We start from the raw sequence: 19,870 nt of genomic DNA on the forward strand, positions 1-19,870 counted from the left end.
ATATCACATTGGCTTTCTTGCACTATTTGGTATTATTGATGTGGACTTTCCAAATGCCCACTCCTTCACTTCCGTGATACTAAGCTCTCCTTTTTCTTTTGTTTCTTTTTTACCTAAAGATTCCTATGTGTATGTTTGGCCCTCATTTTTTTGAGTCTAAGAACTTATTTTATATTTTTTTTCAAATTTTTATTTATTTTTTGCTCTTCTTCTTCTTCTTCTTCTTCTTCTTCTTCTTATTATTATTATTATTATTATTATATTTGTGTTACAATTTTACACATCAGCCATGGGTTCCCCTGTCCTCCCTACTTCCAACCCCACCCCCACGTTCCCCCCATCCCCTCCCGTCTATTCCCATCTCCTCCAGGGCCAAGACTCCCCTGGGGATTCATTTAAATCTGGTGGATTCAGTACAGGCAGGTCCAGTCCCCTCCTTCCAGGCTGAGCAAAGTGTACCTGTGTAAGCCCAAGGTTCCAAACAGCCAGCTCATGCACTAAGGACATGTCCCGGTCCTACAGCCTGGATGCTTCCCAAACAGTTCATGCTATTCAATTGTCTCACTTATCCAGAGGGCCTGATCCAGCTGGGGGCTCCACAGCCTTTGGTTCATAATTCATGTGCTTCCATTCATTTGGCTATTTGTCCCTGTGCCTTTTCTAATCTTGGGCTCAACAATTCACACACTTACAGTCCCTCCTTTTTTTTCAACTGTTGGACACTTGGAGCTCCACCTGGGGCCTGGCTGAGTATCTCTGCATCCACTTCCAACAGTTATTGGATGAGAGTTCCAGCTCGACTGTTAGGGTGTTTGGCCATCTGATCACCAGACTAGTTCAGATCAGGCTTTCTCTCGGCCATTGCCAGCTGTCTACAGAGGATGTATCATTGTGGATTTCAGGAGACCTCTCCAGCACTCTGCCTATTCCTGTTCTCCTGTGGTCTTCATTTATCATGGTCTGTTATTCCTTGTTCTCCCTTTCTGTTCATGATCCAGCTGGGATATCCTGCTCCCCTAAGCTTTCTTTCCTTCAGACCTTGCCCTTCATTACTCCCACTGTCATCCAGGTTGTTCATGTAGATCTCATCCATTTCTCTGTCATTGGGTGAGCCCTGTGTCTTTCCTAGGGTCCCATTTTTTAGGTAGCTTCCCTGGAGTTGTGTAGCAGTCTAGTCATCTTTGTTTTACATCTAGTATCCTCCTATGAGTGAGTACATACCATGTTTGTCCTTCTGAGTCTGGGTTACCTCACTCAGGATAATTTTTTCTAGATCCATCCGTTTGCCTGCAAACCTCATGATGTCATTGTTTTTCTCTGCTGAGTAGTACTCCATTGTGTATATGTACCACATTTTCTTTATCCATTCTTCAGTTGAAGGGCATCTAGGTTGTTTCCAGGTTCTGGCTATTACAAACAAAGCTGATACGAACATAGCTGAGCAAATGTCCTTGTGGTATGATTTAGCATTCCTTGGGTATATGCCTAAGAGTGCTACAGCTGGTTCTTGGGGGAGATGGATTCCCAATTTTCTAAGGAAGCACCATATTGATTTCCAAAGTGGCTGTACAAGCTTGCATTCCCATCAGCAGTGGAGGAGAGTTCCCCTTGCTCCACATCTTCTCCAGCATAAGCTGTCTTCTGTGTTTTTGATCTTAACCACTCTGACAGGTGTAAGGTGGTATCTCAGAGTCGTTTTGATTTGCATTTCCCAGATAATTAGGGATGTTGAGCAATTCCTTAAATGTCTTTCATCCATTTGAACTTCCTATGTTGATAATTCTCTGTTTAGTTCTATAGTCCATTTCTTAATTGGACTGTTGGGCATTTTGATGTCTAATTTCTTGAATTCTTTATATATTCTGGATATCAGCCCTCTGTCAGATGTGGGGTTGGTGAAGACCCTTTCCCATTTTGTAGGCTGTTGCTTTGTCTTGTTGACCATGTCCTTTTCTCTACAAAAGCTTCTCAGTTTCAACAGGTCCCCCTGATTGATTGTTTCTCTCAGTGTCTGTGCTACTGGTGTTATATTTAGAAAGTGATCTCTCATGCCAATGGGTTCAAGAGTACTTCCTGCTTTCTCTTCTATCAGGTTCAGAGTAACTGGATTTATGTTGAGGTCTTTGAAAATAATGATAAATTCAATTAATTGGGTTCACTCTGAAATTTTCATACATATTTTTTTCTGTCCATTCTCTTCTGCTCCTCTCCCCTTTCCTCATGCTTCTATCCTATGTTGATGTCCTTCTTCTTCTCTCAGTATCTCCCATTTCATTTTCACATCAAATATATTCAATGACCTCCCTCTTAGAATAGCCTTTTCACCTCTCCTGGACCCCTTTCTGAATTTAGGATCTGTGTCCCCATATACATCTATGAAAATGAAAATCATAGGTTTACATATATGAGAGAAAGATTGATCTTGGGACCTTTGGTTCTTCATTTTTCTCATTTTGTCCACTGTCTTATCCATATTTTTGAGTTCAGCAGGATATGTGTTTGTCTAAGCTCTTTGCATTCAATTATTCAAGTTCTGCATTACCTTTACCTGTGTTCATCTTGCTGTTATAAATCCTTAACCTCTCTAATCTAATTCCTTCTCCTACCATGGCCTACCATTCTCTCCTATTCCTTCTTGATCATTATGTAACAATTAAATTACACCAAAAATGTCATGGTTGGCTTCAAATCCACCTTTACTATATACCCTTTACTTTATAAATCTTGTATTTCTTCAGTCAAGTACATGATGGATTCTACTATGTTAATTTTGTACTTATTTGTAGGCATAGTATCTCTCTGTCACTATGCTATTGCCAGTTTTTTTGTTTGTTTGTTTGTTTGTTTGTTTTAAAGTCAGGGAATTCTCTTTATTTTAGACTTTGTTCTGACTTAAAAAAAATCTCTCACCATTCATTCTAACCCTTTAAATCCTCTTCCACATTGTTCTAACATGCCATTTTGTCACATCACTGCTTAAAATCCTTCAAAAGCTTTTTCTGACCTCTAGGAGTAAAATCTAGTCTTTGCGTTTCTCCTTCCCAAGGGAATGAATAAAAGGACTTCATCATCTGCTTCCTGCATTCTCTCTAATTGTACATTACACTAGTCTCCTGCTTACACTTTCTGATGTACTCATACTTCCCTGTGCTTTATGTCCACTTTGTGCAATTTCTTCACTCTACCTCTGTACCTTTGTATATAAATCACTTCTTTTGCCTTGAAATCCTTCTCCATTTCTTGACTTAATTAACTTGGCCTGTATATTTGTATAGTTCTTGGTAAGTACTTATTTTGACTTAAACAATCTTTTTCCCTAACTCCTGCTGTGGCTAGGATAAAGAAAGACCTTGTTAATGTCAACAGAGCACTTAATAAGGTCAAATGTGTGACAGTGTCAATAAAATTTTAAAAGTGCAATTTGTCACAGCTAATGGCAATATGGATAATCTGTCTGAGAATGCCCTAGAGTTGGCAATTACTGTACTCCATAACTCTATGAATTGTGATCAAATAGGCAGAGAAATGTTTGCAATTTCTGAAACCTATTAGTTAAATAAAAGCTTCTCTTGTTTTCACAGTTGTTTTGTGAAGATGCTCATATGTATTTCATTTTTATTAATGTATTTTATATGCTCTCAAACAAGAGCAAGCGTGTATGTATGTATGTATATATATATATATATATATATATACATATATATACTTAATTATATAAATATATATATAAATATGTGATTAAATGCTATAAAATATGTGATTAAATGCATATGAATAAAATGTAGATAATGTAAAACTTTCCTGTCAAAAACAATAAGAAAAGGCACTGCTTATATTTACTATTTTAACATATGAATTATTAGCTGACCCTGCATATTTGTCTTCACTGAACAAAATTTATTGAGTTCTTGTGATTTTTTTTAACACTTTGTTTCTCAATGGCTGTATATTAAAAGCGTAAATAAATATGGGAAACCATTTTGAATGTTAAAGCCATGAAAATATTCTAAAAAATGAAGAATCTGGATATTTCAATTTCTGATATTCAATTTCAGTACAGTTGTGCTCTTTCTGGCATGAGGTGAAGATAATTTATATTTAGCAATGCCCTATTGGCACATTGAAATGTGTAGAAAGACGCTGGTACTACAGTAAGAGGTTCTTGTCTGCTCTTTTTGGCATATTAGTTATGTGATCTCAGGGAGGTCACTACATTTTTATAGGTTTATTTCTTTACCCATATATGAAAAAGTTGGGCCAGAGTATTTTAGGTTGTTTACTTCTTTTGGAGTATTTTAAAAGCAGATTGATTTTGCTCTCTAAGAGGACAATATAGTTCTGCTACATCTCTAAATATTGATATCCTTGGAAGCTGAACATTAAAGTTTTGAAACTTTCATTATTTGGGAATGAGGTTGGTAATTAGTTGAGCTTAGCTCTAAAGGGCCAGAACACTGTTTTCCTTAATGTTTTCCATGCAGTTATTCAGTCAAACTTCCTTACAGTATATTTTTTATCCATATTGTTCAAAGTTGGACCTATAAATCTCATGTAGTTTTCAAGACTATAGCTAGTAGAATTGAGTTCTTGATTCAGTTCTTATTAATGTTAATCTGTGATTAAAAAATCCTGTTTTGAATAGTAGAGTTCTGTGGTGTTCATGTATGTGAACCTGTATACATGTATTTGTATGTGTTTGAATGTACATTCACACTGAATATGGAACACCGTGATGGACTGCAAAAGGGAAAGAGAAGCCATTAATTTGGATGATGGAGTGTTCTCTATATGTTACTTCATGGGATATATATGGAATAGGATATAATCCAAACCAAGCCTCATTTTTTCCTTTTGGTATTTTTATTTTAATTTCCTTATATATTTGGTAACCTCTTGTTGTTCTAGACTACATATTGTTAAATTTATTTCATGCTTTTATAATTAATGTATAGCTATAATGTAGATGTTCATATTTCAGCAAACATGAAACATGATGCAACAGATAAATTTTATCACCTTATACAGCCTTAAAATCTGTTCTTACATGAATTTATGTGTCGAGTTTCTAAGAATCTGAAACATTCTGGAATTGTTTTCTATTTGTAGTAAAATAATATAACTTAGAAATATAATTTTATTTTGCTATTTGACCTTACATAACTTATTTATCTGCTTTAAGCTGCAACTTTTTCATGTGTGAAAGTGATAGTGATATTCATCTCATGTTTTCTATGAGAGTGACTTTAGATAGTAAATTATGTAAAGCACCTAATACATTGTCTGGTACTTTATAAAAATAAAATAATAGAGATGATAAGAGTTTGGGTTTTTACATTTAGCTATTTGTATTTTTTATATTGGATCCAGACAATGGTATTTTATAATAATGTGTTGTGTTTCTTGAAATAATCATGCCTTTAATCCCAGTATTTGTGAGTCATAGACCTTTATTTCCCCCTTTTTTAATTAATAAAAAATTTTCATTCATTTTATACATCAGTCAAAGATCCCCCTCTTCCCTCCTCCAGCCCCACCAGCCTCCCCTTCCCTACCCACTTTCCTCTCCCACCCACAAGAAACCAAGGTCTCCCATGGGGAGGTTCATCCAGTAGAGGCAAGTCAAAGCCTTTCTTCCTACCTCAAGACTGCACGAGGTGTCCCATCATAGGTAGTGGGCTCCAAAAAGCCCAATCATGCACCAGAGATGGACTCTGATCATACTGCCAGAAGGCCTCACAAGCAGATCAAGCTACACAACTGTCTTGCCATGCAGAGGGCCTAGGTCAGTCCCATGTAGGCTCCAGAGCCATTGATCCAACTTTCATGTGTCTCCTCTAGTTTCGTTTGGTCATCCTTGCATGTTTCCCCATCATGACCCTGATGAACTTGCCTATAGAATCACTCTTTTCTCTCTTTCACTGGACTCTTGGAGCTCTGCCTGGTGATTGGCTGTGGATCTCTTCATCTGCTTCATTAAGTCATTGGAGAAAAGTTCTGTGATAACAGGGTATTCACCAGTGTGATCTCTGGGGCAAGCCAGTTCAGTTCAGGCACCCTCTACATTATTACTGGTAGTCTAGGGTGAGGTCATCCTTGGGGATTCTTGGCAACTTCCCTAGCACCAGGTTTCTCTCTATCCCAATATTACCTCTCTCCATCATGGTATCTCTTTCATTGCTTTTCCCCTTCCTCTCTGTTCTAGCTCAACCATCCCATTCCCTTGTGTTCTCATTCTCTATCCCCTACCCTTCATTCCCCACCCCTCATCCCCAGTTTAGTCATGGAAATCTCATCTATTTTCCCTTCCCAGCGTGGTCTATGTGTCCCTCTTTAGGTCTTCCCAGTTAGTTAGCTTTTCTGGAGTTGTGGGTTGTTGCCTCGTTACACTTTGCTTTATATTCTAGTATCCACTTATGAGTTGGTCCATACCATGTTTGTCTTTATGAGTCTGGGTGACCTCACTCAAGATGATATTTTCTAGTTCCAATCATTTGCCTGCAAATTTAATGGTGTCATTGTTTTTCTCTGCTGAGTAGCACTCCATTGTTTGTATGTCCCACAATTCTTTAATCTATTCCTCAGTTGAGGGGCACCTAGGTTGTTTCCAGGTTCTGGCTAATATGAATAATGCTGCTGTGAACATAGTTGAGCATGTGTCCCTGTGGTATGATTGAGCATTCCTTGGATATATGCCCAAGAATTGTTTAGCTGGGTCTTGACATAGATCGATTCCCATTTTTCTGAGAAACTGCCATACTGATTTCCAAAGTAGCTGTATCAGTTTGTACTTCCACCAACAATGGTGGAGTGTTCCCCTTGCTCTATATCCTCTTCAACCTAAACTATCTGCAATGATTTGATCTTAGCCATTCCGACAGGTGTTAGATTTAATTTTTAATTTGAGATAGTTTTGATAATTTAATTTGTAATTTCTAAGTTATTGTTCTAGAAAAGGCATAATTGTAACATAGATGAGAAAAAGTAACTTTTTTTCTTATATTTCTAGTAAGTATGTCTTTAAAAGTACTTCTCTGTCACTTTTAGTTTGCAGTTGTTATGTTACTAATGATATATCTTGTAGAATCTGGTAAGCAATAAATGGCACTTTTGTTGCCTTTCCTTGTTTGACTAATTCCTTAAATCATCTCCTACTTATTTTATGTAGGAGACTCTGCATTCAACTTTTTAAAATATTCAGCCATGTGTGGATATGCTATCTATAAACTTATTATTTATAATAATATATAATATAATATTGGTGTTGATGTAGCCACTAATTTTGACTTTTCATGTACTTAAAAATACTTCTATTTTTGTAATGATATTGTTATAAGACTAATTAACCTGTTTCTTGTGAGAATGCCATTTTTACTTGTAAGGTATTAATAATATATGTCATTAAGCCAGAATTTCTTATGGTAAAAAGAATCCTAGCAGATGGCAACTTTTCTGCCTATTAATTTTCAACTCGCTTGTTCAGTCATGTCACAAGTAAATTAATAAGACTCATTCAAGAAAATACATTAATAGCGCACTGCACACAATATATAAACATATACTAGACTGTTGAGACTCTATAAAGATTTACTCAATTTCTTATGTATAAAGGGGGGGCCTGTACTCCTCATTTAAAATTAGAATTTAAATTCCTAAGAACATATCCAGTATTTCTTTTAAGGTGATGCAAAAATTATGACACATATTTAGTTGTCTAAATGTTCATGTTAATACCTGAGCATTCCTAGAAATTGGTATAAACTGTTCAGTTCCTTTTTGTGTATCTGGTAATTTTATTAACAAGCTCAGTTTTCTCCTTTAAACAAAAGTCTTTTGAGTTTTGGTACTAGATTTGGTACATTATCCTCATTTGGCCAATAACTTCAGTGTAGAACATTTTAATACAAAATTAAAGCAATATACCTTAACATATTATGTGAGGTGTGTTGAAATCAGGTCAACATACATATGTAATATTTTTTTTCTCGAAGTGTTTTTCTAACATTTTTGGTTGATTCATCTTTCTATATATGCTTATCATTTAAATAATTGGGTATTTTCCCTGAGTTTCCTTGTTGTCACCACATTAATATAGGGATATCTCCAAGATATGTAATGTAGTTTCAGAATTTTTTGGATTTAAACTGGAAATATATTGATAGCTATGAAGAATTTAGTTCCCTTACTATCTGTGGATGATCAGATACGAAGGATCCATTTCATGATCTTTTCAAAGGCTCATTGTTTATTATTTGGGAACCTGAGATTTCTGTGGGTGAGTTAAATATCCTTTCATATTGTTTAGCAAAGCAAACACACTTAACTGTCATATCATTGGAGATCATAATCTTGATTGCTAATATTGTTTATAATAAAAAGTCACAATTATCCTTGTACATGCAGAAATATTTGCATTTCATATGCCTTTAGTGAATATGTTACCTGCATGTACTAACTAAATATTTCTTTAATGTACCTTAATGTATAAATGAAATTCACTTTCTTTTTGTAGGTGGCCTGCATGCAGTTCATAAATGCACTTGTCACTTCTCCGTATGATCTTGATTTTCGAATCCATTTGAGGAATGAATTCCTCCGTTCTGGACTAAAAGCAATGCTCCCAGTAAGTTGAATGCATCTATTTATTTTGCTGCTGGACTTTTCACTTTTTTTTTTAACCTTCAGGCAAAAGTACATTTTTTGAAAGAGATCACAAATTTGTCCTTTGTTATTGCTTAAAAAAAGTACCAGACACTTTGTAAGCTTTAAATGTGTGTGTCTGTGTGTCTGTGTGTCTGTGTAAATGTATGTATGTAATGGCAGTATTATTCTCACTGTATAATGCATAATTCATAATTCAGTTAATGATGTGATATATAAATGATATCAATTTGCAAATTTGCTTTTCTTTTAAATGTTTCCTTCTTTTCTCTTTGATACTTTAGATTGATTTCATTTGTAGTCAGCTTAAGTGTGCATATTGAGTCTTGATTATACATTCTAGATATTTTACTAAAATATTATATTCTTATTAGGATGATTCATAACATTTCTAAAGAAAAACAGTTTTATTTCTTAAATTGAATATGAATGTCCTAATTAGAGTAATGTTAAACTATATTTGGAATAATTTTATGGTGTGTATCTGTGATAACAGAGCACTCTCACTCTGTATATTCTAGAACACAGTATTTTACCTTATCTTTTATTTATTATGTATATTTTCTGAAAATGTCTTTTAAATAATGTTTTTATTTACGCTTTGATAATTTCATTCAGTATTTTATCATACTCACTCTTTCCTTAACCTCTTCAAGATCTTTCCCCATCTCTCTACCCACTCAACTTAATGTTGTTTCTCTTTTTAAATCATCGAAACTGCCACAAACATGGTTTGTGTTGGCTGACTATTCCTGAGCATTCGACCTGCCATGGGCTGTGATGGATATGTCCTGTATTCTTTCTTTGGCAAAAACTGAATTTTCTTCTCCCAGAAGCTCTAAAATATGAACAGCTTCCTGGATGGGGGTGGATATTTTCCTTTACCATACCTGTTTTAGGTTCTACTTTAGATTTCAGTGTTTTCTCAGCATGTGGAAAATGTAAAGCATTGTGTATCTTTTACTAATGTTTTGGGATAGATACTATAGGGATCCCCAAATATTTCTGTTAGATGGTGAACTTAAATATGCCTAAACATGGTTCTGATGTGATTTGCGAGAGTATATATTCCCTCAATGAATGAAGATTGTCATAATCATATTGAGAGTGAGTTAGGAATGCCTATATTGAGAATAAGCTTCTCTGGTATTTTTTTTTGTATGAAAAGTAGAAATTAGACTGACAGGCCTTTTGTACACTGGCAATCATTTCTCCACTTCCGTACATTTCTTTATTTTTTTTATTGTTGTCATCTAGTTATCACAATTTAGTAAGAATAAAATGGTCATACTCCCATATATGCTAGTTGTACCTTATATGTCAACTAGTACCTACTTAACACCCCAAAATCAAATATTTTCATGTAAAGCACTAGAATATAAGGATGAACATCTTTGTGTGGCCATTGAACCTTGAATATATTAATAAATAAGCATAAACCTTTCAAATGACTTTTTTATTTATCTTTATTTTTTACATAGCTCAAATTAGAGGGTGTCTATTTTTCTAAAATAGGGCTTAATAAATGCAATGCATTAGGTATAGTTAAGGCTGTTAAGATTATATCAGTGATTGTCATGTACATCAAAAATGATACCTCTATAATATAATTAAATGGCAGAGGAAATAGGAAGTGGTTTATTTCAGTACCTCTTGAAGTCAACACAATATTTTAAACAGAAAAAGTTTTAGAAGCAAATAGCAGAATCTTAATGACAAATCAATTTTAGCATATTACATGACCATTTATTTATTTTTTGTTCCCTCTATCACTGTGGTTAAATTTTTGGTGTCAAAAGGAATGTAGATTATTTGCTTTCAATAAATTTGCTTTAGTAGTTTGTTATAAATGAATTGATGTATATGGTATAGTGACTTTTAAAATATATTTGCTTTTGAAATAATTAATATTGAATTATTTTGAAATTTCTGCACCTGCCTTTTTTTTTTTAGGTAAATCAGGTATATGAAGGAACAACATAGTAAAAATAATGTTTTCAAGCAATGGACATATTTTATATCTTTCTGAAGTTTGTGTTAGGATTTTTAATCCTTTGACTTTATGTCTAATTATGATAAAACTGTGTTATCTGTCATATTCATTTCATACTCAATTTTGCAGGTACTTTTCTACTTTTTAGTGAAAATCTCATACCAATCAAATGGTAGTTTTGAACTCATTTTGTTTCTAAACAGGAGAATTTCTTGCTCTGAAATATATTTTTTGATGTTTTAGACATATGGTAATGTGACCATAAGCATTACATAATTCTCTATTCCAATAAATGTCTTCCATTGAAAGTGGAGTGTTAGATCAAAATTAAGTTCTAAGTTTAGAAGAAACTATGTGGAAGTAATTTTATTTGTTATATGCTTTATATGAGATTATAAACATTTAAATTTTATTTTAAATATGTTATAAAATTTTACTTTTATATTTTCAAAAGTGTTCAGAATTTGGTAAATTCTTAAGTATGGAGACTCAAAAAAAGGACATAAAAAAGTGCTTTGTTTTGTGTTTTGCTTCAGTAATAGCCATTACATCCCTATTTAACATTGGTATTCTTGAATAAAAATAGAAACAAATATAGAAAGGAGAAATGCATTCTGTTTTCTTTCTTTTCCTAATTGGAAGTACACCTTGCTTGCATTTCCTTTTAGAGTTCAAGCTCAGCTCTGAACATCATAATCCCAGTTTGGGTATCACCCTTGAGTGTCCACAGTTGTGATTATCGATTTGAGTTTTCAAAGCTGGAACTTAATGGACAAATATTAAAAGATATTCCAGGTGATATATATTAAGCCCAACAATCTCTAGTGTGGCATGCTTCCAAACTTTTAAAATATTATATATTATATTATTATTATTATTATTATTATTATTATTATTATTTGTAGTATTTGGAACATTATCACAGGTTTGTAATGCATGTGTGTATGATGTATTACAAAAAAAATCTTTGATTCTCAAGTTGCTATTTTGTGATTATGCTACGTGAAAATGAAGATTGACATTGTGTCCAGCTATATTTTGGTTAAAATGAACTTAATACCTTTTAGCTTTAAAATCACAAAATATCATTCATAATAAATTTGTTCATGTGATTTTTCCAGGCCATTCTTGGGACTGTTGTGCTTGAATATATTCTTGCATTTTTTTCTTCATTAGCACAATTGATCTATATTTGCTTCATTTTCTTGGTGCTAGAGATACATGTGAATGTTCTAACTGCATGAGTTCTTTTTTGATTTCTGATGAGGATGTTTAGTCAAAATGTTAGCATTGAATTTGAGTTGTTAGCTATTAGTGTTTTTTTTTTTTTTGCTGTTGTTACAGGAGTGATTTTTAATATTTTAATGTGAATAGTCAAGACTCAGGGCGTGGAAAGAAAATGTAAAGAATGGTATGAGGTTCTATTATTTTGAAATAGAAAACTTTAGTTACATTTACTTTCTTTTAGGAAATCAAGGTCCTTGGTCAATATTTGAAATTACATCTGTGTACAAATGAATAATGGCTTTCTGTCCCTGATTAGCAAGTGTGCTATTTTTAAATTGTTATTCATTTGCTGCATTATATTTTTTATATTAGGGTCTTAAAGAAAAAGAGAATGATGAGCTTGATATTCAGTTGAGAGTGTTTGAAGAGAACAAAGAAGATGATCTAACTGAATTATCCCACCGTCTCAATGACATTCGAGCTGAAATGGAATATCCTTTGACAAACAAAAAAACTAATTTTATACCTATGTTGAAAAGCAGGAATTGAGGATAATTTTTTAATATTCTTATTACAGTTCTTGTTTGTGAACAGAGTTGTAACTGCTTATTTTTATTAACACTTCACCATGATGCTATCCTTGATATCCATTTATGTAGTCAAATATTTTAAGGTGTGTTACTTTTGTTTATGTTGCATTTGTTTAACTCTGTGAAGCTGTGTTACTGTGCCTGTCTAAATCACCTGATAGTCCAATAAAAAGCTTGCTAATAGCAAGGCAGGAGAAAGGATAGGTAGGACTGGCAGGCAGAGAATATATATAGAAAGAGAAAACTGGGTGGACTCCAAGGGCCAAACACCCAGCTACACAGTGAGCTAAGGAGTAAGAGTAAGATTTACAGAAGTTAGAGAATGGGAAAAGACCAGAGGCAAAAGATAGATGTGTCAATTTAAGGAAAGCTGACTAGAAACTAAGCCAAGCTAAGGCTGGGCATTCATAAGTAATAATACGTCTCCATGTGGATTTATTTGAGAGCTAGTTGGTGGGCCCCCCAAAAGAGTAAAACTTAATAATAATTCATCCGAGTTGAGGAATTGCTACTCTTCTTTGATGATATATTTAGACTACTGAATTCTGCACAGTGGCTCCCCTGTGTTAGAGATACACTCTGCTCAGTGGTCTTCAATAAACGAGAGCCTATGAGCCTAAGGCAGTCTACCTTACCAATAAGAATGAGGAAAAGTTCTTTGAGTTCATATCTGACACTAGCTAAGAGACATTCTGTATTTATTAAATGCTACTCCATTTACAGATATCTGGAAATGTATGTCTTATTTCTCATCAGATATTTATGTTCCTTAATGATAGCAATACTGTTAGATAAAATAGTAGCTGTCTATAACAAATCAGTATTGTAAAAGTTCCTAAATCAAATGCAGCAGCATATAATCTTCCTGTGCCAACTATCTGATGTCAAATTGTTTGAGATATAAGATATGATTGTCATAGTTCTCCCCACCCACTTACATTCTTTTGGTTTTATGAAATAGGAAAACACTTGGGAATCAAAGTAACCCCTGATCTGTGCTTTTCTATGATATTTTCTTATCTTTCTTATTCAAGTATTCTAAACAAACTAGAATAATATTTCCCTCCTTGAAACTCCCTAGGTAATTTATTTGCCTTATTTTTTTATGTATGCTTCTCTCTTTACATAAAAAATATTTGATAAATATAGATACAATGAATAGAAATGTGTGGTGATATTGTGTTCCCCAAAATATTATGCACCCTAATAAATTTATCTGGGGTCAGAGAACAGAACAGCCACTAGACAGAGGCCAGAAAATGGTGGCACTCACACCTTTAATCCTAGTATTCCAGAGGCAGAGATCCATCTCAATCTCTGTGAGTTCAAAGCCACACTGGAAACAGCCAGGCATGGTGAATCATGCCTTTAATCCCAGGAAGTGAGTCTTTAAGCCCGGGAATTGATGTCAAAAATTTATATAAGGCATGAAAACCAGGAACTAGGCTGGTTAAGCTTTCAGGCTTTTGAGAAGCAGTTCAGCTGAAATCCATTTGGATTAGTACTCATAGGCTTCCAGTCTGAGGAATCAGGATCAGCTGAGGAATTGTGAGGTGAGGAAGCTGTGGCTTGTTCTGCTTCTCTAATCTTCCAGCATTGACCCCAGTACCTGGCTCCAAGTTTGTTTTTATTAATAAGGTGTTTTAAGATTCGTGCTATAGAAATGTTATTATAGGAAATAATTTCTAGTAATTTCTCATTCAAAATTGGTAAAAAGTCTGCAGCAGCAACACTAATACAAATTATTTTTATTTTTATCAATAAAAATACTTTATACTCATTTATATAATCAATCATTTGATCTGTTCTGTAACCATTTAAGGTCCTTATGATACTTTAACTCAGCACTCTCATGTGGTGTTTAAAATAGTCCACTATCTATTTAATTCTACTGTCCATTTCATGTTGTTTTAAGATGTTGGATTACATCTTGTCTTTTATCTTTATTTTATGTGGACTTTCAAGATCTTCAGTACATATAATGTTAGTCCAGTTTTGAAGTTACTTATAGATTACTAACAGCATCTCCACCACTAGTTTTTATATCCTAAAAAGGGTCATAATATCCATGGAATTTTCAGAAGATCGATTATGAACACAATTTTAGGCTTTGTGAACTTTTGACAGCTGAATACTTGCTTGGCATCTGTTTTATCTGAGAATAAGAATAGATAGCAGTGACTCTATTGGTACCACAGACAGAACAAGACAAAACCTCCTTCACCAATGGATTGCTATTTCAATAGCCCTAGGGATTATATGATGTTGACAGTATAATGGATGACTGATTAATAAATGTGTTCATACCCAAGTGGCCTTGGAAATTTTCTTTAAGCTTGTTCTTGTACTTACAGGATTATTATTATTTTTTGCTATAGCTGTTTAAATGCTACATCATGAAGTTGAAGCCTTAGGAACAATAATGGAAGCCAAGTGGTAAATGTTTAACTTTAAACATAAGTCTACTTTAGCCATAAATACACTATTCATCAAGAATCTTTGATGTTTTCCTTTATTCACTTTCTACTGATATGAATGAAGTCTACCATCTTCTCTATAATATGCTGAAAGACACTGCAGCTGAAAGTTACTTATTATCCATTCTGCAGCACTTTCTGCTTATCAGAAATGACTATTATATCAGGTAAGGTTCATATCCGATATTACTACATGTATAATTTGAATTGGATATTAAAAGAAAGTTAACAAGGTAGTTGGGCTGAGGAAAAATATGCATTATATGTACATAAAATATATAGAGGTTTTACTACTTTAGTTAACATTTAATAAAAGAATTCATTTATTTTAATTGGGCCAGAAAAGATAGCTTCGTATAACTATGGTTCTTACAAGCAACCAGAATATAAAAAGAAATTAACCTGTCATATATTATTGATTTTTGTAATAAATTTTTCTACTTGATGCTGGTAGCCCAATGAAAACATTGGCGCTACTGGAATTTCTAAAATCTTCCTATTTTAACAAGTGAGGTTTTATCATTTCTTTTTATAATATTTAGTAAATGTGTGATCTTTAAATGTAGGAGAATATTATTGTTCATATTTTAGTTTTTGTCAAATGAAACTATTTTCAAAATCAGTGAATATGATGATAATCTGTAGAATTATGTTTTAAAATAGATGATAGTTTCTATATCTAAAAACTGGAAACTTATATAGCAATAGGTTTAAGAGTGACTGAAATTATCAATAAGCTCTAGGCTCATTATCATGGGCTTATGTTAATGACAGTTCAAGATTCTCTTAGTTTCTTAACACTTTTATATGTATGCAACATACAAGGTTCTTTGATTCTCAACTCTTGCTTGAAAAATAAAAAAAGAAAAGGCTATCATAATGGTAGTTATATTGGCAACAAAAATTGACAGTTGTAAAATACCATATAGAGCTATTTCTTTTCTTCAGGCTACTGTAGTAATTGGATCGATGACATGATGTTGAGGAGACACAAGCATGTTGAGACTACTAATGTATGCTTTTTAAAAACCACTATAAAATAATACATAATGTGGGTGTATAGTGGTCATGATTATTCAGTTACCAGGGAACAATATTTGGCAGACGTTATCTATTTCTTAATAAATGTTAATACATGATAATCAATTTCCTTGTTTCATCTTATTAAAATTTGTGTGTTTGTGTGTTATCATCATGTGTAGGTTTTTTTTTTGTGTGTGTGTGTGTGTGTACACACTATTTGTGTAACTGAGTTTCTGTGACCACAGGTCAAATTGGTTCCTGTCCTCTGTTACTCTCTGCCATTTTTTTTTTCCTTTTTTGAGACAGGGTTTCCCTGTGTAGCTTTGTGCCTTTCCTGGATCTCACTCTGTAGATCAGACTGGCCTCAAACTCACAGAGTGCTGGGATTAAAGGCATACCCCACAGCTGCCTGGCCACTTTCTGCCAATTTGTCTTGAGACAATCTCTCTGTCACTGCAACTGTGGACTGTTGTTTAGTTCCTGTGGCCCAGACAGTTCTGGGGTTTCAGATATGCACCATGCCTGCCTTTTTACTTAGGTTCTGGGCATTTGAACTCCAGCCCTCCTTGCTCAGCTAGTGCTTTTATCACACTGAGCTGTCTCTGCAGCCCTTACCGTCCTTTCATCTTAAGGTACTCCTGTGAGGTAGAGGGGGTGACAAGTCCTTTCATTCCACATGTCGACGTGGTAACATCCCCTCAAAGAGAAGGTTAAGGACTAATATTATTCATCCCCATATCTGATGATGATTTTTAAAAGCCCTATACATGCATTAAGTATTTCTTTTCATTCTTAATCTTAGGAATAGTCACATGATTAAACACACAGAATGGTAATCAGAATTTGTTTTCCTTTGTTTTGGAGTTTTTAGTAGGTTGACAAGCTATATTTAGTGGTGCTTATATCATAATTTGTCTGACGTAATACTTTTCTGTAATATTGTTGTATTTATTAACCTGTGACAATTTGTCTTTTGTAAATTTGTATGCAAAATGTCCTGTATTTTTACTTTTCCAGTCAGTGGTCATTTTTAAGGCCACAATTACCTTGAGAGATTACAGAAAAAGGATGTTTTAAAACTTTTGACATATCACAAAAATTGCAGCTGTAGCTATGCATATTAAGTATATATGGTTTTATAAAGTAGATGTTCTTAGAAATATAGGTCTTTTCATTAGTCTGTAACAGAAATGACTCAGCCCTGTTTTGTAACTGGTCCTGAGTAAATGCTCTGCACTGGATTCAAGACATTGCTTGCCACCTAATGCCAAGAAATTCATCTTTCTTTTGAAAATGAGAACTTGTGGCTGTCTAGAGTCATTTCTCTGCTCATATATATAGGACTAAGGGGTTATTCATTTTCATTATCTTTAGAAACAATACCTTAAATAAATAGATAGGGTTCATAAGTATTTTTGAACGCAAGCATGAATCCCTGCAAACTAGAATATTAAGTCAGTACATATTTTCAGTCAATTACACCACACTCAATTTGGCCTCCTAATGTTCAGAACATCTTTCAGCCTTATTCATATTTTTTCTAAAGGAGTGTAAATGTTAGTGGAATTATTTTCTTAGTGGTGCTGGAAAAAAAAAAACTGAGTTATTTTAGCATTCTGAGTCCCTCCATAAGAAAATTGATTCATGCAAGTAGAAAACTATTCTCAAATATTTTCTCTCCTTTTTTCAGGCCACAGTATTATAAAATAATTGAGGAATGCGTTTCACAGATAGTGCTGCACTGCAGTGGCATGGACCCGGACTTCAAGTACAGGCAAAGATTAGACATTGATTTCACACACCTGATAGGTATGGGTTACATTCTTTACTGCCATTTATGCTTCATACCTTCTGTATACTGAGCACTTTTAAAGGGTAGGACTCTCACTGAACTTCTGTTAATATTTGGTAAATCATTGTTGCTGTGCCTGCTCTACTGTTATAACTATTAGTTTTGAAGATCGTAAGAATTCTTATAGGTTCAGATGCAGTAATCTTTTTGATAAGTTTCAGCACTATCTAGTCAGTTGACAGTCAGTTGAAGCATGAAGTTGCGTGTTTTTAATGAACAAAAGGTTATTGAATACCATCTATATAATAATTTTCATTCCATTGTAGAGGACAGACTCACAGAGAAGTCCAAGATTGAACATTATTTCTCATATATTATTTTCTATTTCTAAAGGGAATCCATACTTACTGTAGACAATTGAGAGATTTCTGTAAATGACAAATATCAGCTATATCAAGATCACTCCCTTTTCAATAAGTATATTTTTACAATAGTTTTTTCTTCATGCATGTGTCTCTGTCAATGTATCTACCTCTAAGCTGATTTTTTGTAGAGCATTGTGAAGATTTGACCATGTTTACATTCAAGTTGGTACTGTATTACTACATGTGATACTATGATCTATCATGATTATTTCAAACACCGTTCTGTTATTGTTTTCTGTTATTGTTACTTCTAGATTATTTTCATATCCTTAAAATTATAATATAATCTGATAATTGAACCCTGTCAGCAATTTTTTTTAATAATCAGCTTAATTGAACATTCTTACATGTGAATGCTAGACATTTTCTCACTAATTTTACAGAGTTAATTGCTATCAGTGAGGATAGGCATTTAAGAGACCAAATATTTTTAGAAAGCCTGAAACTTTAAATGTGTGAGCTACATCCCCTTTCAGTTGCTTTTAAAAAGTTTATAATTATTGTGTAACTTTCATTGGAATATACATATGCACATACAAATACTCACAAAATTATCAAGGTCTTCAGTATCATCTAGGAGATACAGGGATATCTATTTGAATATCACTTGAACCTGAGTATTCTAGTCTGGGAAGATTTCATATTTCTGTGCATCTACAATTTTTCTTAAACCAAATCAGATCCTTTTCTAAAACTCTCCAATGACTTCTCATTGGAATATAGATAGAAATCAAAGTAAAAATCATTGTCAGCTATGATTTGCATTGCTCATATAAAGCCCCTTTGGACAGTACCACTTTCCTGATTGTATGCAATATTGTTACATTTTTACAATAAGAAACATATTAAATACCTTGAGCCAGAGAGAGTTCTTAGCAGTTAACAACATTTCGTGGTCTTACGGTGGCTCTTCGCTTGATACCTATCACCTACATGACAACTCAGAACCATCTGTGACTCTGGTTGATCCTATGTCCTCTTCTGGTCTTTTGGGCACTGCAAGCATGTGGTGCACAGACATGCATGCAGGAAAAACACCCATAAGTACAAAATTAGAGAAAATAATTTTTTAAATCTATAAAAATCATTCTTATACATTTGAGAGGAGAAAATTACTTATATTTTAATATACAAGCTAATCAAACTGTAGCTAATAATATATTTATTTAAAGTATGTTTATATTTCAAAATATAAATTATTAACTATATATATATATATATTAATTCTTAAAACCATCATTGTATTCAAGATCATAAACTCTGTATTGCTCTTTAAAGTTTCTACTTTTTCTTTGTTTTTTGTGAGACAGGGTTTCTGTGTAGTTTTGGTCCCTGTTCTGAATAACTCTCTGTAGACCAGGCTGGCCTTGAACTAACAGAGATCCACCTGGCTCTGCCTCCCTAGTGCTGGGATTAAAGGTGTGCACCACCTCTACCTCCACCTTTTCCTCCTCCACCTCCTCCACCTCCTCCACCTCCTCCGTCTCCTCCACCTCCACCAACTCCACCTCCTCCTCCTCCTCCACCACCACCACCACCACCACCACCACCACCACCACCTCCTCCACCACCACCACCACCACCACCACCAACACCACCACCACCACCACCACCACCACCACCACCACCTCCACCACCGTCGCCCAGCCAAGCCTTTCTGCTATCTTCTGTCCTCCTACTTCCCA

General features: G+C 34.1%; 1 protein-coding gene across 4 annotated transcripts in view; it reads left to right on the forward strand.

Annotated features, from left to right (window-relative positions):
- Window positions 1-19,870, forward strand: part of Diaph2 (diaphanous related formin 2) — a 747,093-nt gene that overhangs the window by 214,038 nt on the left and 513,185 nt on the right. For all 4 annotated transcript variants that reach the window (XM_036175402.1, XM_036175403.1, XM_036175404.1 and 1 more), the window contains 4 exons: window positions 8,510-8,620; window positions 12,251-12,369; window positions 14,996-15,112; window positions 17,659-17,777. In XM_036175402.1, the coding sequence (XP_036031295.1) occupies window positions 8,510-8,620; window positions 12,251-12,369; window positions 14,996-15,112; window positions 17,659-17,777 (466 nt within the window). The remainder of the gene's footprint in view (window positions 1-8,509; window positions 8,621-12,250; window positions 12,370-14,995; window positions 15,113-17,658; window positions 17,778-19,870) is intronic.

Source organism: Onychomys torridus, chromosome X (assembly GCF_903995425.1).
Source record: "Onychomys torridus chromosome X, mOncTor1.1, whole genome shotgun sequence".
Lineage (NCBI taxonomy): Eukaryota > Metazoa > Chordata > Mammalia > Rodentia > Cricetidae > Onychomys > Onychomys torridus.